Source organism: Oncorhynchus keta, chromosome 9 (genome assembly GCF_023373465.1).
Source record: "Oncorhynchus keta strain PuntledgeMale-10-30-2019 chromosome 9, Oket_V2, whole genome shotgun sequence".
In the NCBI taxonomy this organism is placed as follows: Eukaryota; Metazoa; Chordata; class Actinopteri; order Salmoniformes; family Salmonidae; genus Oncorhynchus; species Oncorhynchus keta.
Window position 1 is genome coordinate 19,971,729 of NC_068429.1, and position 19,309 is coordinate 19,991,037.

At 47.7% G+C, this 19,309-nt stretch overlaps 2 protein-coding genes across 3 annotated transcripts in view; both read left to right on the forward strand.

Moving 5' to 3' along the window:
• The window catches only part of tmem174 (transmembrane protein 174), a 29,679-nt gene extending 24,250 nt beyond the window's left edge, over window positions 1-5,429 (forward strand). The window contains exon 3 of the mRNA XM_052526032.1: window positions 5,235-5,429. Coding sequence (XP_052381992.1) covers window positions 5,235-5,429 — 195 coding nt within the window. The remainder of the gene's footprint in view (window positions 1-5,234) is intronic.
• LOC118373188 (transportin-1) overlaps window positions 1-19,309 on the forward strand; it is a 426,516-nt gene that overhangs the window by 292,346 nt on the left and 114,861 nt on the right. The gene's annotated exons all lie outside the window — the stretch shown is intronic.

Here is a 19,309-nt window from a genome sequence, read left to right on the forward strand (position 1 = left end):
CTCACTCGAGACACAGAATCCATCAGTGAATGAAATATAGAACCCAGAGACTCACTCTAGACACAGAATCCATCAGTGAATGAAATATAGAACCCTGAGACTCACTGTAGACACAGAATCCATCAGTGAATGACATATAGAACCCGAGACTCACTCTAGACACAGAATCCATCAGTGAATGAAATATAGAACCCTGAGACTCACTCTAGACACAGAATCCATCAGTGAATGAAATATAGAACCCTGAGACTCACTGTAGACACAGTAGACACAGAATCCATCAGTGAATGAAATATAGAACCCTGAGACTCACTGTAGACACAGTAGACACAGAATCCATCAGTGAATGAAATATAGAACCCTGAGACTCACTCTAGACACAGAATCCATCAGTGAATGAAATATAGAACCCTGAGACTCACTCTAGACACAGAATCCATCAGTGAATGAAATATAGAACCCTGAGACTCACTGTAGACACAGTAGACACAGAATCCATCAGTGAATGAAATATAGAACCCTGAGACTCACTCTAGACACAGAATCCATCAGTGAATGAAATATAGAACCCTGAGACTCACTGTAGACACAGTAGACACAGAATCCATCAGTGAATGAAATATAGAACCCTGAGACTCACTCTAGACACAGAATCCATCAGTGAATGAAATATAGAACCCTGAGACTCACTCTAGACACAGAATCCATCAGTGAATGAAATATAGAACCCTGAGACTCACTGTAGACACAGAATCCATCAGTGAATGAAATATAGAACCCAGAGACTCACTCTAGACACAGAATCCATCAGTGAATGAAATATAGAACCCTGAGACTCACTGTAGACACAGAATCCATCAGTGAATGAAATATAGAACCCTGAGACTCACTGTAGACACAGAATCCATCAGTGAATGAAATATAGAACCATGAGACTCACTGTAGACACAGAATCCATCAGTGAATGATATATAGAACCCTGAGACTCACTCTAGACACAGAATCCATCAGTGAATGAAATATAGAACCCTGAGACTCACTCGAGACACAGAATCCATCAGTGAATGAAATATAGAACCCAGAGACTCACTCTAGACACAGAATCCATCAGTGAATGAAATATAGAACCCTGAGACTCACTGTAGACACAGTAGACACAGAATCCATCAGTGAATGAAATATAGAACACTGAGACTCACTCTAGACATAGAATCCATCAGTGAATGAAATGAGGGATAAAACATATCCGGCCCTATGCCACCATTATCAGTCAACATGCTGGCCAACATGCTGGCCATCCCAGCCCGTTCTCTATTGTTCTGCCTAACACTTGTGCTCCAATCAAGAAGTACAGTCATTATATTAGGTTATGTGATTAGGAAGAAATGTCCCTCCCTCTCTGGCCCTTCACCATCGAAGAACTGCTCCCTGTAGCATCTGATCATACCTCTTAATTCTGCTCTACTGCATGGCCATTCAGGTTGATTGCACAGCGTTTATTCAAGTCATTTTTATGGGCCACCAACCAAAACATAAACAATGGAATAATAGGTTGTATAAATACCTCATTAAGGTATTTACAAGCCATATTCGTCCAAATCAATTGGGTTATTTAATTTAATTTATTGAAATGAATGGACACCTCACCGACTGTGGCTTTAAAAAGGACTAAAAACCATTCAATATGAGTTGGCCAGGGGGATGTTGGCTTTGTGAGGAGGTCTGCGTCTGACAACCTCAGAATCATAACTGGGTCTTATTATATGAGGTCTGTAAATGTAATGTAGCATTAATTAGACCACCAAGGCAAGCCCTCTGGAGCCTTCCCCCTCATTCAATATAGAATATTCACATATTCACACATGTATGACCACTATATATGCTTCATTTTGTCTCTGTGAAAGTAATCTATATGATAGAAACCACTATGGCTTGTTTCATTGAGTTATGAGCTTTCCATGGGGTTGATGGATTAAGACCTAATTCCTCTCATCTCTCGCTCTCTCCTCTCCCTGCATCTCTCTCTCTCTCCTCTCCCTGCATCTCTCTCTCTCCTCTCCCTGCATCTCTCTCTCTCTCCTCTCCCTGCATCTCTCTCTCTCTCCTCTCCCTGCATCTCTCTCTCTCTCCTCTCCCTGCATCTCTCTTTCTCTCCTCCCTGCATCTCTCTCTCTCTCTCTCCCTGCATCTCTCTCTCTCTCCTCTCCCTGCATCTCTCTCTCTCTCTCTCCTCTCCCTGCATCTCTCTCTCTCTCCTCTCCCTGCATCTCTCTCTCTCTCTCCTCTCCCTGCATCTCCCTCTCTCCTCTCCCTGCATCTCCCTCTCTCCTCTCCCTGCATCTCCCTCTCTCTCCTCTCCCTGCATCTCCCTCTCTCCTCTCCCTGCATCTCCCTCTCTCCTCTCCCTCTCTCTCTCCTCTCCCTGCATCTCCCTCTCTCTCTCCCTGCATCACCCTCTCTCTCCTCTCCCTGCATCTCTTTATCTCTCTCCTCTCCCTGCATCTCCCTCTCTCTCTCTCCTCTCCCTGCATCTCCCTCTCTCTCCTCTCCCTGCATCTCCCTCTCTCTCTCTCTCTCTCCTCTCCCTGCATCTCCCTCTCTCCTCTCCCCGCATCTCCCTCTCTCTCCTCTCCCCCGCATCTCCCTCTCTCTCCTCTCCCTGCATCTCTCTCCTCTCCCTCTCTCCCTCTCTCTCCTCTCCCTGCATCTCCATCTCCCTCTCTCTCTCACCTCTCCCTGCATCTCCCTCTCCCTCTCTCTATTTCTCCTCTTCCTGCATCTCCCTCTCTCTGTCTCTCTCTCTCTCTCCTCTCCCTGCATCTCTCTCTCTTCTCTCCCTGCATCTCGCTCCTCTCCCTGCAGCTCTCTCCTCTCCCTGCATCTCCCTCCTCTCCCTGCATCTCCCTCCTATCCCTGTCTCTCTCCCTCTCTCTTTCTCCTCTCCCTGTCTCTCTCCCTCTCTCTTTCTCTCTCTCCTCTCCCTGCATCTACATATTTCTTGCTGTCTCTCTCACTCTCTCTTTCTCTCTCTCAGCCTCCTTGATTGTGTGGTCACTTCTGACATGGCATTCATTAAGAAGACTGAAGACAACTCTGAAAATAGGTCTGATCTCCAGAAAGAAAATATCTCCTCTCAAAAATGTATGACCACTATATATGCTTCATTTTGTCTCTGTGAAAGTCATCTATATGATAGAAACCACTATGGCTTGTTTCATTGAGTTATGAGCTTTCCATGGGGTTGATGGATTAAGACCTAATTCCTCTCATCTCTCGCTCTCTCTCCTCTCCCTGCATCTCTCTCTCTCTCCTCTCCCTGCATCTCTCTCTCTCTCCTCTCCCTGCATCTCTCTTTCTCTCCTCTCCCTGCATCTCTCTCTCTCTCCTCTCCCTGCATCTCTCTCTCTCTCCTCTCCCTGCATCTCTCTCTCTCTCCTCTCCCTGCATCTCTCTCTCTCTCCTCTCCCTGCATCTCCCTCTCTCTCCTCTCCCTGCATCTCCCTCTCTCTCCTCTCCCTGCATCTCCCTCTCTCTCCTCTCCCTGCATCTCCCTCTCTCCTCTCCCTCTCTCTCTCCTCTCCCTGCATCTCCCTCTCTCTCTCCCTGCATCACCCTCTCTCTCTCTCCTCTCCCTGCATATCTTTCTCTCTCTCCTCTCCCTGCATCTTCCTCTCTCTCTCCTCTCCCTGCATCTCTCTCCTCTCCCTCTCTCTCTCTCCTCTCCCTGCATCTCCCTCTCCCTGCATCTCCCTCTCTCCCTCTCTCCTCTCCCTGCATATCCCTCTCTATCTCTCCTCTCCCTGCATCTCTCTCTCTCTCTCTCTCCCCCTGCATCTCCCTCTCTCTCCTCTCCCTGCATCTCCCTCTCTCTCCTCTCCCTGCATCTCCCTCTCTCTCCTCTCCCTGCATCTCCCTCTCTCCTCTCCCTCTCTCTCTCCTCTCCCTGCATCTTCCTCTCTCTCTCCTCTCCCTGCATCTCTCTCCTCTCCCTCTCTCTCTCTCTCTCCTCTCCCTGCATCTCCCTCTCCCTGCATCTCCCTCTCTCTCTCTCTCTCTCTCCTCTCCCTGCATATCCCTCTCTATCTCTCCTCTCCTTGCATCTCCCTCTCGCTCTCCTCTCCCTGCATCTCTCTCCTCTCCCTGCATCTCCCTCTCTCTCCTCTCCCTGCATCTCTCTCTCTCCTCTCCCTGCATCTCTCTCTCCTCTCCCTGCATCTCCATCTCCCTCTCTCTCTCTCCTCTCCCTCTCTCACCTCTCCCTGCATCTCCCTCTCCTCTCCCTCTCTCTCTCCCTGTATCTCCCTCTCTCTATTTCTCCTCTCCCTGCATCTCCCTCTCTCTCTCTCTCTCTCTCTCCTCTCCCTGCATCTCTCTCTCTTCTCTCCCTGCACCTCTCTCCTCTCCCTGCATCTCACTCCTCTGCCTGCATCTCCCTCCTCTCCCTGTCTCTCTCCCTCTCTCTTTCTCCTCTCCCTGCATCTCCCTCTCTCTTTCTCTCTCTCCTCTCCCTGCATCTACATATCTCTTGCTGTCTCTCTCACTCTCTCTTTCTCTCTCTCAGCCTCCTTGATTGTGTGGTCACTTCTGACATGGCATTCATTAAGAAGACTGAAGACAACTCTGAAAATAGGTCTGATCTCCAGAAAGAAAATATCTCCTCTCAAAAATGTATGTTATTTTCAGAAAACATGCAGTTACAGTAAAGGATTACAGACAAACTGCCATGCTTATTCCAGCAGAAAAGTGTCAAGTCTGAAGTAGCCTATTCACAATGACAAACCTAGCCATCTAGGAGAAGGACATACCTTTAAGGCATAATGATAAACTCCCAGCAGTAGCATCGTCTTGAGTGTTGCTGATGGACCCTAGAAAAAGTCGCTGGCTTGTCCTGCACTGTCAGAGATCCCCTTATCCCACCTTGTACAACTTGTACATCAAATCTGAAAACGAACTGAAACTAAACTGAATTTCGAACTAATAGAAATAAAAACGAATAGAAAAATCACAAAACTAATAACCTTGACGCGCACACACACACGCACATACCACCCCTCACTCAATCCCCTTGTCTGATACAACCCTTTGTCCTCCCTCCACAGTGGAGACATTGCATGGCAGCCAAATCCCCATTGTCCAACCCCAATCTGTGTGTGTAATCTCGCTTGTCAAAGAGAATCTACTGCGATTAGCCTCAGTAAATTACCAGGGATGATATGTGTGTCTCTCTGTCCCAGCCCATCCAACCACTCTCCAGCCTCCTCACAAGCACCACCACCCACACCACAGCCTCTGACCCTCAACCTCCAACCCCTGACTCCATCAACACAGGTCTGGCTCCTGACATTGTATTACACAAGGATTACACCAGTAACAAGATGGTTGTGGTCTCTAAGTCCATGTCATTGTGTCACGATCGTCGTATTGAGTAGACCAAAGCGCAGCGTGGTGTGAATGCATGATTTTAATGAAAGACGAAAAAACACGAAGTATACCAACTAACCAAGACTGCTACCAAACCACTGTGCTAACATGCAACATAACATAGACAATAACCCACAAACCCAAACTGGAAAATGGCAACCTAAATAGGTTCCCCAATCAGAGACAACGATAAACAGTTGCCTCTGATTGGGAACCAATCCAGGCCACCATAGACATACAATATGCCTAGACCAGACACACACACCTAGACATACAAAAACCCTAGATGAGTCAAAAACACACATACCGCCCTCGTCACACCCTGACCTAACCAAAATATATAAAGAAAACAAAGACTACTCAGGTCAGGGCGTGACACATTGTCAATGTGTTTTTACAAGAAACAACGAAAGTCACCCAACATTAATCCAGTAGATGCCTTAAGACAGTTCTTCTATGGCTGTTTTATACAGCCATGTTGTAATGGACTCATGGATCTGAAGGAGACCTTTCTGCTGTATATATGTTTATTTAGCTGTGGGATTGCAATTTTGGGATTTTGCAGAGTAATTCTGAATAAAATGTGATGCCATATGAACATAACTTTGTTGGACGCTGCTAAAGACCAAACAGTCTGGTTAACCAGAGAAACACAATGGAACAGACGAGTCAGGCAAACATCTGTCATGAATGACTTCCTGTATTGGTCAGCACATTTTTTACATGGATTTTGCACTTGGTTTGCAAAATAACACACAAAAGAATCATAAAAGAAGTATGTATTCATGTTTAGTTTCTGTTGTTGAGGGAGCCTGCATTGTGTGATAGGGGCTTGACATGGGAGAATTGGCTTGACATTATGAACTAGTGTGAACCAATTTGAGCCGAAATGGTATTACAAAGTGTTTTTTATGAAGACTTGCTGGCCCTCCACACAGCTATACTAACCACATCCTTAATTCATGTACATATTCGGTAAGGAAAGTGTGATTATGGGCAGACTTCTGACTTCATACGTCTACTCGTGATATTATGGATGAGACAGTATCACTGGTTAGATGGGTAGTAGTGATATGTTCTTCAGCAGAGCAGAGAAATAAAATAATGAAAAATAAAATTGACAAACCCCCTCAGTAATTGAGTTACACCGTGGGCCTTGTGTATAATCTCAGGACCACCCATCCATAACACGTGTTGGACAAACACAATATCTTGTGATGGGGTGTAATATCTAGCAGATGGGCCTGGTACGGCAGGGGAGAGGAGGGGAGAGGGCGAGGGAGGGCAGATTTGTGTGTGCCCTACGGGCCCTGATCAAAAGTAGTGCTCTATATAGGGAATAGGGTGCCAATTGGGTTGCAGGCCCCAGAATGGGGTCCTCTATGGTGCTTCTGGCTGGTCAACAGGCCCTTCCTCTGGCCCATTAACCACCTGGGCCTGGTGTGTTTTGTCAGCTTTGCTCCTCAAGGCTTAGGTTTCATTTAGCTTCCTTTGTTCTTTGAAATCAGGCACACACGTTTGTGAGCTCACACACACATACCCACAATGCTTCTCTCACAAACAACCACACACATAATAGGCTACTCACCAGTTTCCCTTTCACTCCAGCTCTCTCTGTCCCTGCCTTTCACTCCAGCTCTCTCTGTCCCTGCCTTTCTCTCCAGCTCTCTCTGTCCCTGCCTTTCACTCCAGCTCTCTCTGTCCCTGCCTTTCTCTCCAGCTCTGTCTGTCCCTGCCTTTCACTCCAGCTCTCTCTGTCCCTGCCGTTCACTCCAGCTCTCTCTGTCCCTGCCTTTCACTCCAGCTCTCTCTGTCCCTGCCGTTCACTCCAGCTCTCTCTGTCCCTGCCTTTCACTCCAGCTCTCTCTGTCCCTGCCTTTCACTCCAGCTCTGTCTGTCCCTGCCTTTCACTCCAGCTCTCTCTGTCCCTGCCTTTCACTCCAGCTCTCTCTGTCCCTGACGTTCACTCCAGCTCTCTATGTCCCTGCCTTTCACTCCAGCTCTCTCTGTCCCTGTCTTTCACTCCAGCTCTCTCTGTCCCTGCCTTTCACTCCAGCTCTCTCTGTCCCTGCCTTTCACTCCAGCTCTCTCTGTCCCTGCCGTTCACTCCAGCTCTGTCTGTCCCTGTCTTTCACTCCAGCTCTCTCTGTCCCTGCCGTTCACTCCAGCTCTGTCTGTCCCTGCCTTTCACTCCAGCTCTCTCTGTCCCTGCCTTTCACTCCAGCTCTCTCTGTCCCTGCCTTTCTCTCCAGCTCTCTCTGTCCCTGCCTTTCACTCCAGCTCTCTCTGTCCCTGCCTTTCACTCCAGCTCTCTCTGTCCCTGCCTTTCACTCCAGCTCTGTCTGTCCCTGCCTTTCACTCCAGCTCTCTCTGTCCCTGCCTTTCACTCCAGCTCTCTCTGTCCCTGCCGTTCACTCCAGCTCTCTCTGTCCCTGCCTTTCTCTCCAGCTCTCTCTGTCCCTGCCTTTCTCTCCAGCTCTCTCTGTCCCTGCCCTTCACTCCAGCTCTCTCTGTCCTAGCCGTTCACTCCAGCTCTCTCTGTCCCTGCCTTTCACTCCAGCTCTCTCTGTCCCTGCCTTTCACTCCAGCTCTCTCTGTCCCTGCCTTTCACTCCAGCTCTCTCTCTCCCTGCCTTTCACTCCAGCTCTCTCTCTCCCTGCGTTGGAAACAGACAAATCTAGAATTAATAGGTGCTCTAAATTGTCTCCCACACACACTATTCATATCCATACACATTTTATTTTCCCCAATGAAACTCACCGCTAAGACATTTAACATGAAGTAGAGCTTGCAGTGGCTAAAGCAGAGAATCTGAGAAGTCAACTGTGTCCCTTCAGAACTACCCACAGTGACCAGAGAGTCAATCTCTATCAGAGCCCACTTGTAAAACAAGGGGCCATCGTCCACCGTCCTGTAACATAAATGACTGAATAATCTTGACATAAGGGATGCATCTCATTAGTCTAAAAGTCTAAAGCAACTACCTTTCCTCTTTTCAATTTCATTAGTCCATTCTTCATTCAAAAGAACTGGAATAGTGAAAGCATATTCACAAAAGGCACCCGCTATATTGTGTATTCAGCTAAGTGCAGACTGCCGACAGTATAACCAGGATGGGAAACAGCCATCCTGAGCCAGGGAAACAGCCAACCCTAACCAGGGAAACAGCCACCCTGAGCCAGGGAAACAGCCATCGTGAGCCAGGCAAACAGCCATCCTGAACCAGGGAAACAGCCTTCCTGAGCCAGGGGAGCAGCCATCCTGAGCCAGGGAAACCAGGGAAACACTCATCCTGAGCCATGGAAACAGCCATCCTGAGCCAGGGAAACAGCCACCCTGAGCCAGGGAAACAGCCATCCTGAGCCAGGGAAACAGCCATCCTGAGCCAGGGAAACAGCCATCCTGAGCCAGGGAAACAGCCATCCTGAACCAGGGAAACAGCCAACCCTAACCAGGGAAACAGCCATCCTGAGCCAGGGAAACAGCCATCCTGAGCCAGGGAAACAGCCATCCTGAACCAGGGGAGCAGCCATCCTGAGCCAGGGAAACCAGGGAAACACTCATCCTGAGCCAGGGAAACAGCCATCCTGAGCCAGGGAAACAGCCACCCTGAGCCAGGGAAACAGCCATCCTGAGCCAGGGAAACAGCCATCCTGAGCCAGGGAAACAGCCATCCTGAGCCAGGGAAACAGCCATTTCGACTTCCGCCGAGGTCGGTCCCTCTCCTTGTACAGGCGGCGTTCGGCGGTCGACGTCACTGGTCTTCTGGCCATCGCCAGGGAAACTGTCACGACTTCCGCCGAGGTCGGTCCCTCTCCTTGTACAGGCGGCGTTCGGCGGTCGACTTCACCGGTCTTCTGGCCATCGCTGATCCATCTTTCATTTTCCATTGGTTTTGTCTTTATTTTCTACACAACTGGTTTTCATTATCCAATTACATGTTCATGAATTTAACCCTCTGTTTCCCCCATGTTTGTTGTGCGTGATTATTTCTATGTTCAGTTCGGTTTATGATGGCTGTGTTCACCCGTGCGTTATATTTACCGTTGGTATTTTGGTCAAGTGTATTTGTTTACCTTGTGCCTTTAGTTTTTGAGTAAAGTACGTTGCTCACTCATTTTTCTCTCCTGCGCCTGACTTCATGCACCAGCTACACTCACCTTCTGACAGAATCACGCACCCAAACCATATGGAGTCAGCAGGAGCAGACAACCCCGGATTAGGGGTCGAGGAGCGTGTCCAGCAGCATGTGGCCATGTTACTACATCTCGGCGTCACCATGTATCGCGTCCTGCAGGATCTGGACCGCGGGGAGAGAAGAGGAGTTCCTCCAGTGCCTCCACCATCACCACCAAGGACACCACTACTCACCTCTCCTTCACCCGGTCCCAGTGGGATTCAGCTCAATCTCCCGAAGGAGTATGATGGGACTGCTGCGGGATGTCAGGGGTTCCTACTCCAGCTGGAGCTCTACCTAGCAACTGTCCACCCGGCTCCTTCGGGTCGTGAGAGCGTGTCCGCCCTCGTCTCCTGTCTCTCAGGGAAAGCCCTGGAGTGGGCCAACGCCTTATGGGAGGAAGGAGAAGCGGTGTTGGATCAATTCGAAGATTTCACCCGCTTCCGGGCAGTTTTCGACCACTCGCCTAAGGGTAGAGCGGCGGGTGAACAGCTCGTCCAACTTAGCCAGGGGACGAGGAGCGCACAGGAGTTCTCTCTGGACTTTTGAACCCTGGCCACCAGCGCTGGATGGAACGACAGGGCCCTGATCGATCACTACCGTTGTAGTTTGAGCGAGGACGTCCGTCGGGAGTTGGCCTGCAGGGACACCACTCTCACCTTTGACCAGCTGGTGGACATGTCCATCCGGTTGGATAACCTGCTGGCTACACACGGACGTCCAGATCGGGGTCTGTCGATTCCATCCCCCAGCACCACAGCTCCTACGCCCCTGCACCTGGGAGGTGCTGCGCTTAGGGCGATCGGAGGAGGGGCCAGTCCATGCACCATCTGTGGCCATAGAGGGCACACTGCTGGTCGGTGCAGGAGAGGTTCCTCTGGGAGTCAAGGCAGCAGGCAGGGCACTCTTGTGTCAGCCCAGGTGAGTCGGCACCAGGCTCGCCCAGAGCCCTCTGTTGCACATATGTTTGTGTATATTCATTTTCCTGAGTTTTCCCCGCATTCCCAGCATAAGGCGCTCATAGATTCAGGCACAGCTGGGAACTTTATTGACAGATCGGATGGCAAGCCCATAGTTTAGGGATCCCTACTGTTCCAGTGGGTATGCCTTTCCCAGTTCACGCCCTAGATAGTCGACCATTGGGGTCGGGGATAATTAGGGAGGCCACCGTTCCACTGGGCAGAAGAAGAAGGATGGCGATCTGCGCCAGTGTATTGACTATCGAGGCATCAACCAGATCACGGTGAGGTATAGTTACCCCCTACCTCTCATAGCCAGTGCGATTGAGTCAATGCACGGGGCGTGCTTCTTCACAAAATTGGATCTCAGGAGCTCTTACAACCTGGTGCGTATCCGGGAGGGGGACGAGTGGAAGACAACATTTAGTACCACCGCAGAGCACTATGAGTACCTCGTCATGCCGTACGGGTTAATGAATGCTCCATCACTCTTCCAGGCCTTTGTAGATGAGATTTTCCGGGACCTGCACGGGCAGGGTGTAGTGGTGTATATCGAAGACATTCTGATATACTCCACTACACGCGCCGAGCATGTGTCCCTGGTACGCAGGGTGCTTGGTCGACTGTTGGAGCATGACCTGTACGTCAAGGCTAAGAAATGTCTGTTTTTCCAACAGTCCGTCTCCTTCCTAGAGTTCCGCATTTCCACTTCAGGGGTGGAGATGGATGGTGACCGCATTACAGCCATGCGTAATTGGCCAACTCCCACCACGGTAAAGGAAGTGCAGCGGTTTCTAAGGTTTGCCAACTACTACCGGAGGTTTATCCGGGGCTTTGGTCAGGAAGCAGCTTCCATTACCTCACTGCTGATGGGTGCGTTTGTAGTGGTCAGCTGAGGTGGACAGGGCAGTGGTCAGCTGAGGGGTCTGTTTACTTCGGCTCCCGAGTTGGCTCATCCGGATCCCTCTTTGGCGTTCATAGTGGAGGTGGATGCGTCCGAGGCTGGGATAGGAGCTGTGCTCTCTCAGCGCTCGGATACGCCACCAAAGCTCCGCCTCTGTGCCTTCTTTTCGAAGAAGCTCAGCCCGGCGGAGCGAAACTATGACGAACCAGGTCTGGCTCTCAACCCGAAACCTGCCCCTCCGCCTGCCCTGCCGGACGCTGGGCCTGCAGTTTGTGGGACCATTCAAAGTCCTGAGGAGACTGAACGAGGTATGTTACAGGTTACAGATTCCCCCCGATTATCGTATTAACCCCTCGTTCCATGTGTCTTTCCTCAGGCTGGTGGTGGCTGGTCCACTCCAGGAGTCTGAGGTGCAGAGGAAACAGCCATCCTAAGCCAGGGAAGGAGCCGTTCTGAGCCAGGGAAACAGCCAAAGTCAGCTTGTAAAAAAGAATCCCAGGACGGAGGCTTAATCCAAACAGTATGACGCATGGGCGAATATGCCACACTCAGGAAAGCAATGCATCATTCAAGGATGACAATATAAATTAACCTGTCAGCAAGTGTAAGGCTCAATTTTCTGTCGGCTTTCTGCTGCTTTTTCATTTTTCATGTGCTAAAGAAACCTTTAAAGAAACATGTCCTTTTAATTAATGGACATTCTTTGAAGTGCAGTGTTTCTTGTGGATGGCTACAGTAGTAGTAGCAGTAGTAGTAGTAGCAGTAGTAGTAGTAGCAGTAATAACAGTAGTAACAGTAGTAGTAACAGTAGTAGTAGCAGCAGTAGTAGTAGTAGCAGTAGCAGTAGCAGTAGCAGTAATAGTAGCAGTAGCAGTAGTAGTTGTAGTAGTAGCAGTAGCAACAGTAGTAGTAGGAGTAGTAGCAGAAGTAGTGACAGTTGTAGTAGTAGCAGTAACAGTAGTAGTAGTAACAATAGTAGTAGCCGTAGTAGCAAAAGTAATAGCAACAGCAGTAGCAGCAGTAGTAGTAGCAGTAATAGTAACAGTAGTAGTAGCAGTAGTAACAGTAGTAGTAACAGTAGTAGTACAAGTAGTAGTAACAGTAGTAGTAGCAGTAGCAGTAGCAGTAGCAGTAATAGTAGCAGTAGCAGTAGTAGTTGTAGTAGTAGCAGTAGTAACAGTAGTAGTAGGAGTAGTAGCAGAAGTAGTGACAGTTGTAGTAGTAGCAGTAACAGTAGTAGTAGTAACAATAGTAGTAGCCGTAGTAGCAAAAGTAATAGCAACAGCAGTAGCAGCAGTAGTAGTAGCAGTAATAGTAACAGTAGTAGTAGCAGTAGTAACAGTAGTAGTAACAGTAGTAGTACAAGTAGTAGTAACAGTAGAAGGAGCAGTAGTAGTAGCAGTAGTTAGTAACAGTAGTAGTAGCAGTAGTAGTAACAGTAGTAATAGTAGTAGTAGTAGAAGTAGCAAAAGTAGTAGTAACAGTAGTAGTAACAGTAGTAATAGCAGTAGTAGTAGCCAAAGTAGTAGTAACAGTTGTAGTAGCAGTGGTAGTAACAGTAGTAGTAGCAGTAGTAGTAGTAGCAGCAAAAGTAATAGTAACCGTAGTATTAGTAGTAGTAGTAACATTAGTAGTAGTAACAGTAGTAGTAGTAGCAAAAGTAGTAGTAGCAGTAGTAGTAACAGTAGTAGTAACAGTAGTAGTAGCAGTAGTAGTAGCCAAAGTAGTAGTAACAGTTGTAGTAGCAGTGGAAGTAACAGTAGTAGTAGCAGTAGTAGTATTAGCAGCAAAAGTAATTGTAACAGTAGTATTAGTAGTAGTAGTAGTAACATTAGTAGTAGTAACAGTGGTAGTATCAGTAGTAGTAATAGGAGTAGTAACAGTAGTAGTAGTAGCAAAAGTAGTAGTAGCAGTAGTAGTAACAGTAGTAGTAACAGTTGTAGTAGCAGTAGTAGTAGTATCAAAAGTAGTAGTAACAGTAGTAGTAGTAGTAGTAGTAGTAGTAGTAGTAGTAGTAGTAGTAACAGTAGTAGTAGTAGTGGTAATAATAACAGTAGTAGTAGTCGCAAAATTAGTGGTAACAGTGGTAGTAGTCGTAATAGTAGTAGCAAACATAGTAGTAACAGTAGTAGTAACACTAGTAGTAGCAGTAGTAGTAGTAGTAATAGTAGTAACCGTAACAGTAGTAGTAGCAGTAGCAGTAGTAGTACAAGTCGTAACAGTGGCAATAATAGTAGTAGTAGTAGTAGTAGTAGCAAAAGTAGTAGTAACAGTAGTAGTAACAGTAGTAATAGCAGTAGTAGGAGCCAAAGTAGTAGTAACAGTTGTAGTAGCAGTGGTAGTAACAGTAGTAGTAGCAGTAGTAGTAGTAGTAGCAGCAAAAGTAATAGTAACAGTAGTATTAGTAGTAGTAGTAACAGTGGTAGTAGCAGTAGTAGTAACAGTAGTAGTAACAGTAGTAGTAGCAGTAGTAGTAACAGTAGTAGTAACAGTAGTAGTAACACTAGTAGTAGCAGTAGTAGTAGTAGTAATAGTAGTAACCGTAACAGTAGTAGTAGCAGTAGCAGTAGTAGTACAAGTCGTAACAGTGGCAATAATAGTAGTAGTAGTAGTAGTAGTAGCAAAAGTAGTAGTAACAGTAGTAATAGCAGTAGTAGGAGCCAAAGTAGTAGTAACAGTTGTAGTAGCAGTGGTAGTAACAGTAGTAGTAGCAGTAGTAGTAGTAGCAGCAAAAGTAATAGTAACAGTAGTATTAGTAGTAGTAGTAACAGTGGTAGTAGCAGTAGTAGTAACAGTAGTAGTAACAGTAGTAGTAGCAGTAGTAGTAACAGTAGTAGTAACAGTAGTAGTAGCAGTAGTAGTAGTATCAAAAGTAGTAGTAACAGTAGTAGTAGTAGTAGTAGTAGTAGTAGTAGTAACAGTAGTAGTAGTAGTAGTAGTAACAGTAGTAGTAGTGGTGGTAATAACAGTAGTAGTAGTCGTAGCGAACATAGTAGTAGCAGTGGTAGTAACAGTAGTAGTAGTAGTAGTAACAGTAGTAGTAGTAGTAGTAACAGTAGTAGTAGTAGTAGTAGTAGTAGTAGTAGTAACAGTAGTAGTAGTAGTAGTAGTAACAGTAGTAGTAGTGGTGGTAATAACAGTAGTAGTAGTCGTAGCGAACATAGTAGTAGCAGTGGTAGTAACAGTAGTAGTAGCAGTAGTAGTAGTAGCAGCAAAAGTAATTGTAACAGTAGTATTAGTTGTCTTGGAATCCAAGATGGCGTAGCAGTCGGACGTCTTGTCGTGTCGTGTCCCTTGTATATATAGTTTTTTTACATATTTTTCTTTGCATATCTTTTAAAACATTTTGCTAAACCTCAACTTCGAAATACTCTCCTGCAACCCGCCTCACCCAATGTAGCGTGGATCTGCTTTTTTTTTCTAAAGTACTTCGGATCCGGAACCCCTCAACTGAAGCTAGCCAGCTAACTACCAGCAAACCATTGCTAGCGGTCATCAGCTAACCTTTAGCTCGGAAAGCTCTCGCCAGTTCGAACAACGCGACTCTAACCAGAGTATAACGGACCTATTATTATTTTAAAAAATGATCCCCGGATTCCCATCGCAAATGGAACATTTTCAGCTGGATCTTCACAACTAGCTAACGAGCTAACCGCAACACCGGATGATTACTCCTGGCTAGCGTTTCCATCCACTTAGCTTGAAGCTAGCCCAGCCAGAGCTCCTGTGCTACCACCGAAGCATACTCCTGGGCTACAATATCCGGACCCACGACCGGTCTATCGATGTCACCGCATGAAGAGGCATAAACAGACTCACCCCATCGCGACGTCCCCCAAAGACTAACTTTCTAGCCCTTGCTATCTGCTTGCTTGCTAATTCGGCCTGCTAACTGCTAGCTTGTTTAGCCCCGGTCCGCTAACTGCTACCTTGCTCAGCCCCGGCCTACTAACTGTTAGCTTGTTAGCACAGGCCTGCTAACTGTCTGAATCGCTGCGTCCCCAGCCAGCCCAACCACTCACTGGACCCATATTTACTTTCAATCTCTTTTCGATTTTTAATTCGATTATACCTTCCGGTAACCTTCCTCACCCAATGTGATACGGAATCGCTGTTATTTTTATTTTTTAGAACACATTCAAGAACCTCCAGAAGCTAACCAGCTAACAAGCTATTTAGTCATTGTTAGCCACTGCTTGCGGCTTTAACTTCTGCACAGCCAGCCAGTTTTTTTTACCTGGATAATACTCCCATCCACCGCTGCCCCCTGGACACTGATCACTTGGCTACATAGCTGATGCATGCTGGACTGTCCATTAATCACGGTACTCCATTCTGCTTGTTTATGTTTTATCTGTCGGCCCCAGCCACACTCAGGCTCTGTGTGTAGTTAATCCGACCCTCCCTGCCTAGTCAACGCCATTTTACCTGCTGTTGTTGTGCTAGCTGATTAGCTGTTGTTGTCTCACCTACTGTTTAGCTAGCTCTCCCAATTCAACACCTGTGATTACTGTATGCCTCGCTGTATGTCTCTCTCAAATGTCAATATGCCTTGTATACTGTTGTTCAGGTTAGTTATCATTGTTTTAGTTTACAATGGAGCCCCTAGTTCCACTCTTCATACCCCTGATACCTCCTTTGTCCCACCTCCCACACATGCGGTGACCTCACCCATTACAACCAGCATGTCCAGAGATACAATCTCTCTCATCATCACCCAGTGCATGGGCTTACCTCCGCTGTACCCGCAACCCACCATACCCCTGTCTGCGCATTATGCCCTGAATATATTCTACCATGCCCAGAAATCTGCTCCTTTTACTCTCTGTCCCCAACGCTGTAGGTGACCAGTTTTGATAGCCTTTAGCCGCACCCTCATACTACTCCTCCTCTGTTCCACGGGTGATGTGGAGGTAAACCCAGGCCCTGAATGTCCCCAGGCACCGTCATTTGTTGACTTCTGTGATCGAAAAAGCCTTGGTTTCATGCATGTCAACATCAGAAGCCTCCTCCCTAAGTTTGTTTTACTCACTGCTTTAGCACACTCTGCTAACCCTGATGTCCTTGCCGTGTCTGAATCCTGGCTCAGGAAGGACACCAAAAATTCTGAGATTTCCATACCCAACTATAACATTTTCCGTCAACGTAGAACCGCCAAAGGGGGAGGAGTTGCAGTCTACTGCAGAGATAGCCTGCAAAGTAATGTCATACTTTCTAGGTCCATAGCCAAACAGTTCGAACTACTAATTAAAAAAATTACTCTCTCCAGAAATAGGTCTCTCACTGTTGCCGCCTGCTACCGACCCCCCTCAGCTCCCAGCTGTGCCCTGGACACCATTTGTGAATTGATCGCCCCCCATCTAGCTTCAGAGTTTGTTCTGTTAGGTGACCTAAACTGGGATATGCTTAACACCCCGGCAGTCCTACAATCTAAGCTAGATGCCCTCAATCTCACACAAATCATCAAGGAACCCACCAGGTACAACCTTAAATCTGTAAACAAGGGCACCCTCATAGATGTCATCCTGACCAACTGGCCCTCCAAATACACCTCCGCTGTCTTCAATCAGGATCTCAGCGATCACTGCCTCATTGCCTGTATCCGCTACGGAGCCGCAGTCAAACGACCACCCCTCATCACTGTCAAACGCTTCATAAAACACTTCTGTGAGCAGGCCTTTCTAATCGACCTGGCCCGGGTATCCTGGAAGGACATTGACCTTATCCCGTCAGTTGAGGATGCCTGGTAATTCTTTAAAAGTAACTTCCTCACCATTTTAGATAAGCATGCTCCGTTCAAAAAATACAGAACTAAGAACAGATATAGCCCTTGGTTCACTCCAGACCTGACTGCCCTTGACCAGCACAAAAACATCCTGTGGCGGACTGCAATAGCATCGAATAGTCCCCGCGATATGCAACTGTTCAGGGAAGTCAGGAACCAATACACGCAGTCAGTCAGGAAAGCTAAGGCCAGCTTCTTCAGGCAGAAGTTTGCATCCTGTAGCTCCAACTCCAAAAAGTTCTGGGACACTGTGAAGTCCATGGAGAACAAGAGCACCTCCTCCCAGCTGCCCACTGCACTGAGGCTAGGTAACACGGTCACCACCGATAAACCCATGATTATCGAAAACTTCAACAAGCATTTCTCAACGGCTGGCCATGCCTTCCGCCTGGCTACTCCAACCTCGGCCAACAGCTCCGCCCCCCGCAGCTACTCGCCCAAGCCTCTCCAGGTTCTCCTTTACCCAAATCCAGGTTGCAGATGTTCTGAAAGAGCTGCAAAACCTGGACCCGTACAAATCAGCTGGGCTTGACAATCTGGACCCTCTATTTCTGAAACTATCTGCCGCCATTGTTGCAACCCCTATTACCAGCCTGTTCAACCTCTCTTTCATATCGTCTGAGATCCCCAAGGATTGGAAAGCTGCCGCAGTCATCCCCCTCTTCAAAGGGGGAGACACCCTGGACCCAAACTGTTTCAGACCTATATCCATCCTGCCCCTAAGGTCTTCGAAAGCCAAGTCAACAAACAGGTCACTGACCATCTCGAATCCCACCGTACCTTCTCCGCTGTGCAATCTGGTTTCAGAGCCGGTCACGGGTGCACCTCAGCCACGCTCAAGGTACTAAACGATATCATAACCGCCATCGATAAAATACAGTACTGTGCAGCCGTCTTCATCGACCTTGCCAAGGCTTTCGACTCTGTCAATCACCTTATTCTTATCGGCAGACTCAGTAGCCTCGGTTTTTCGGATGACTGCCTTGCCTGGTTCACCAATTACTTTGCAGACAGAGTTCAGTGTGTCAAATCAGAGGGCATGCTGTCCGGTCCTCTGGCAGTCTCTATGGGGGTGCCACAGGGTTCAATTCTCGGGCCGACTCTTTTCTCTGTATATATCAATGATGTTGGTCTTGCTGCGGGCGATTCCCTGATCCACCTCTACGCAGACGACACCATTCTATATACTTCCGGCCTGTCCTTGGACACTGTGCTATCGAACCTCCAAACGAGCTTCAATGCCATACAACACTCCTTCCGTGGCCTCCAAATGCTCTTAAACGCTAGTAAAACCAAATGCATGCTTTTCAACCGATCGCTGCCTGCACCCGCATGCCCGACTAGCATCACCACACTGGATGGTTCCGACCTTGAATATGTGGACACCTATAAGTACCTAGGTGTCTGGCTAGACTGCATACTCTCCTTCCAGACCCATATCAAACATCTCCAATCGAAAATCAAATCAAGAGTTGGCTTTCTATTCCGCAACAAAGCCTCCTTCACTCACGCTGCCAAGCTTACCCTAGTAAAACTGACTATCCTACCGATCCTCGACTTTGGCGATGTCATCTACAAAATCGCTTCCAACACTCTACTCAGCAAACTGGATGCAGTTTATCACAGTGCCATCCGTTTTGTCACTAAAGCACCTTATACTACCCACCACTGCGACTTGTATGCTCTAGTCGGCTGGCCCTCGCTACATATTCGTCGCCAGACCCACTGGCTCCAGGTCATCTACAAGGCCATGCTAGGTAAAGCTCCGCCTTATCTCAGTTCACTGGTCACGATGGATACACCCATCCGTAGCACGCGTTCCAGCAGGTGTATCTCACTGATCATCCCTAAAGCCAACACCTCATTCGGCCGCCTTTCGTTCCAGTACTCTGCTGCCTGTTACTGGAACGAATTGCAAAAATCGCTGAAGTTGGAGACTTTTATCTCCCTCACCAACTTCAAACATCAGCTATCTGAGCAGCTAACCGATCGCTGCAGCTGTACATAACCTATTGGTAAATAGCCCACCCATTTTCACCTACCTCATCCCCACAGTTTAGCAC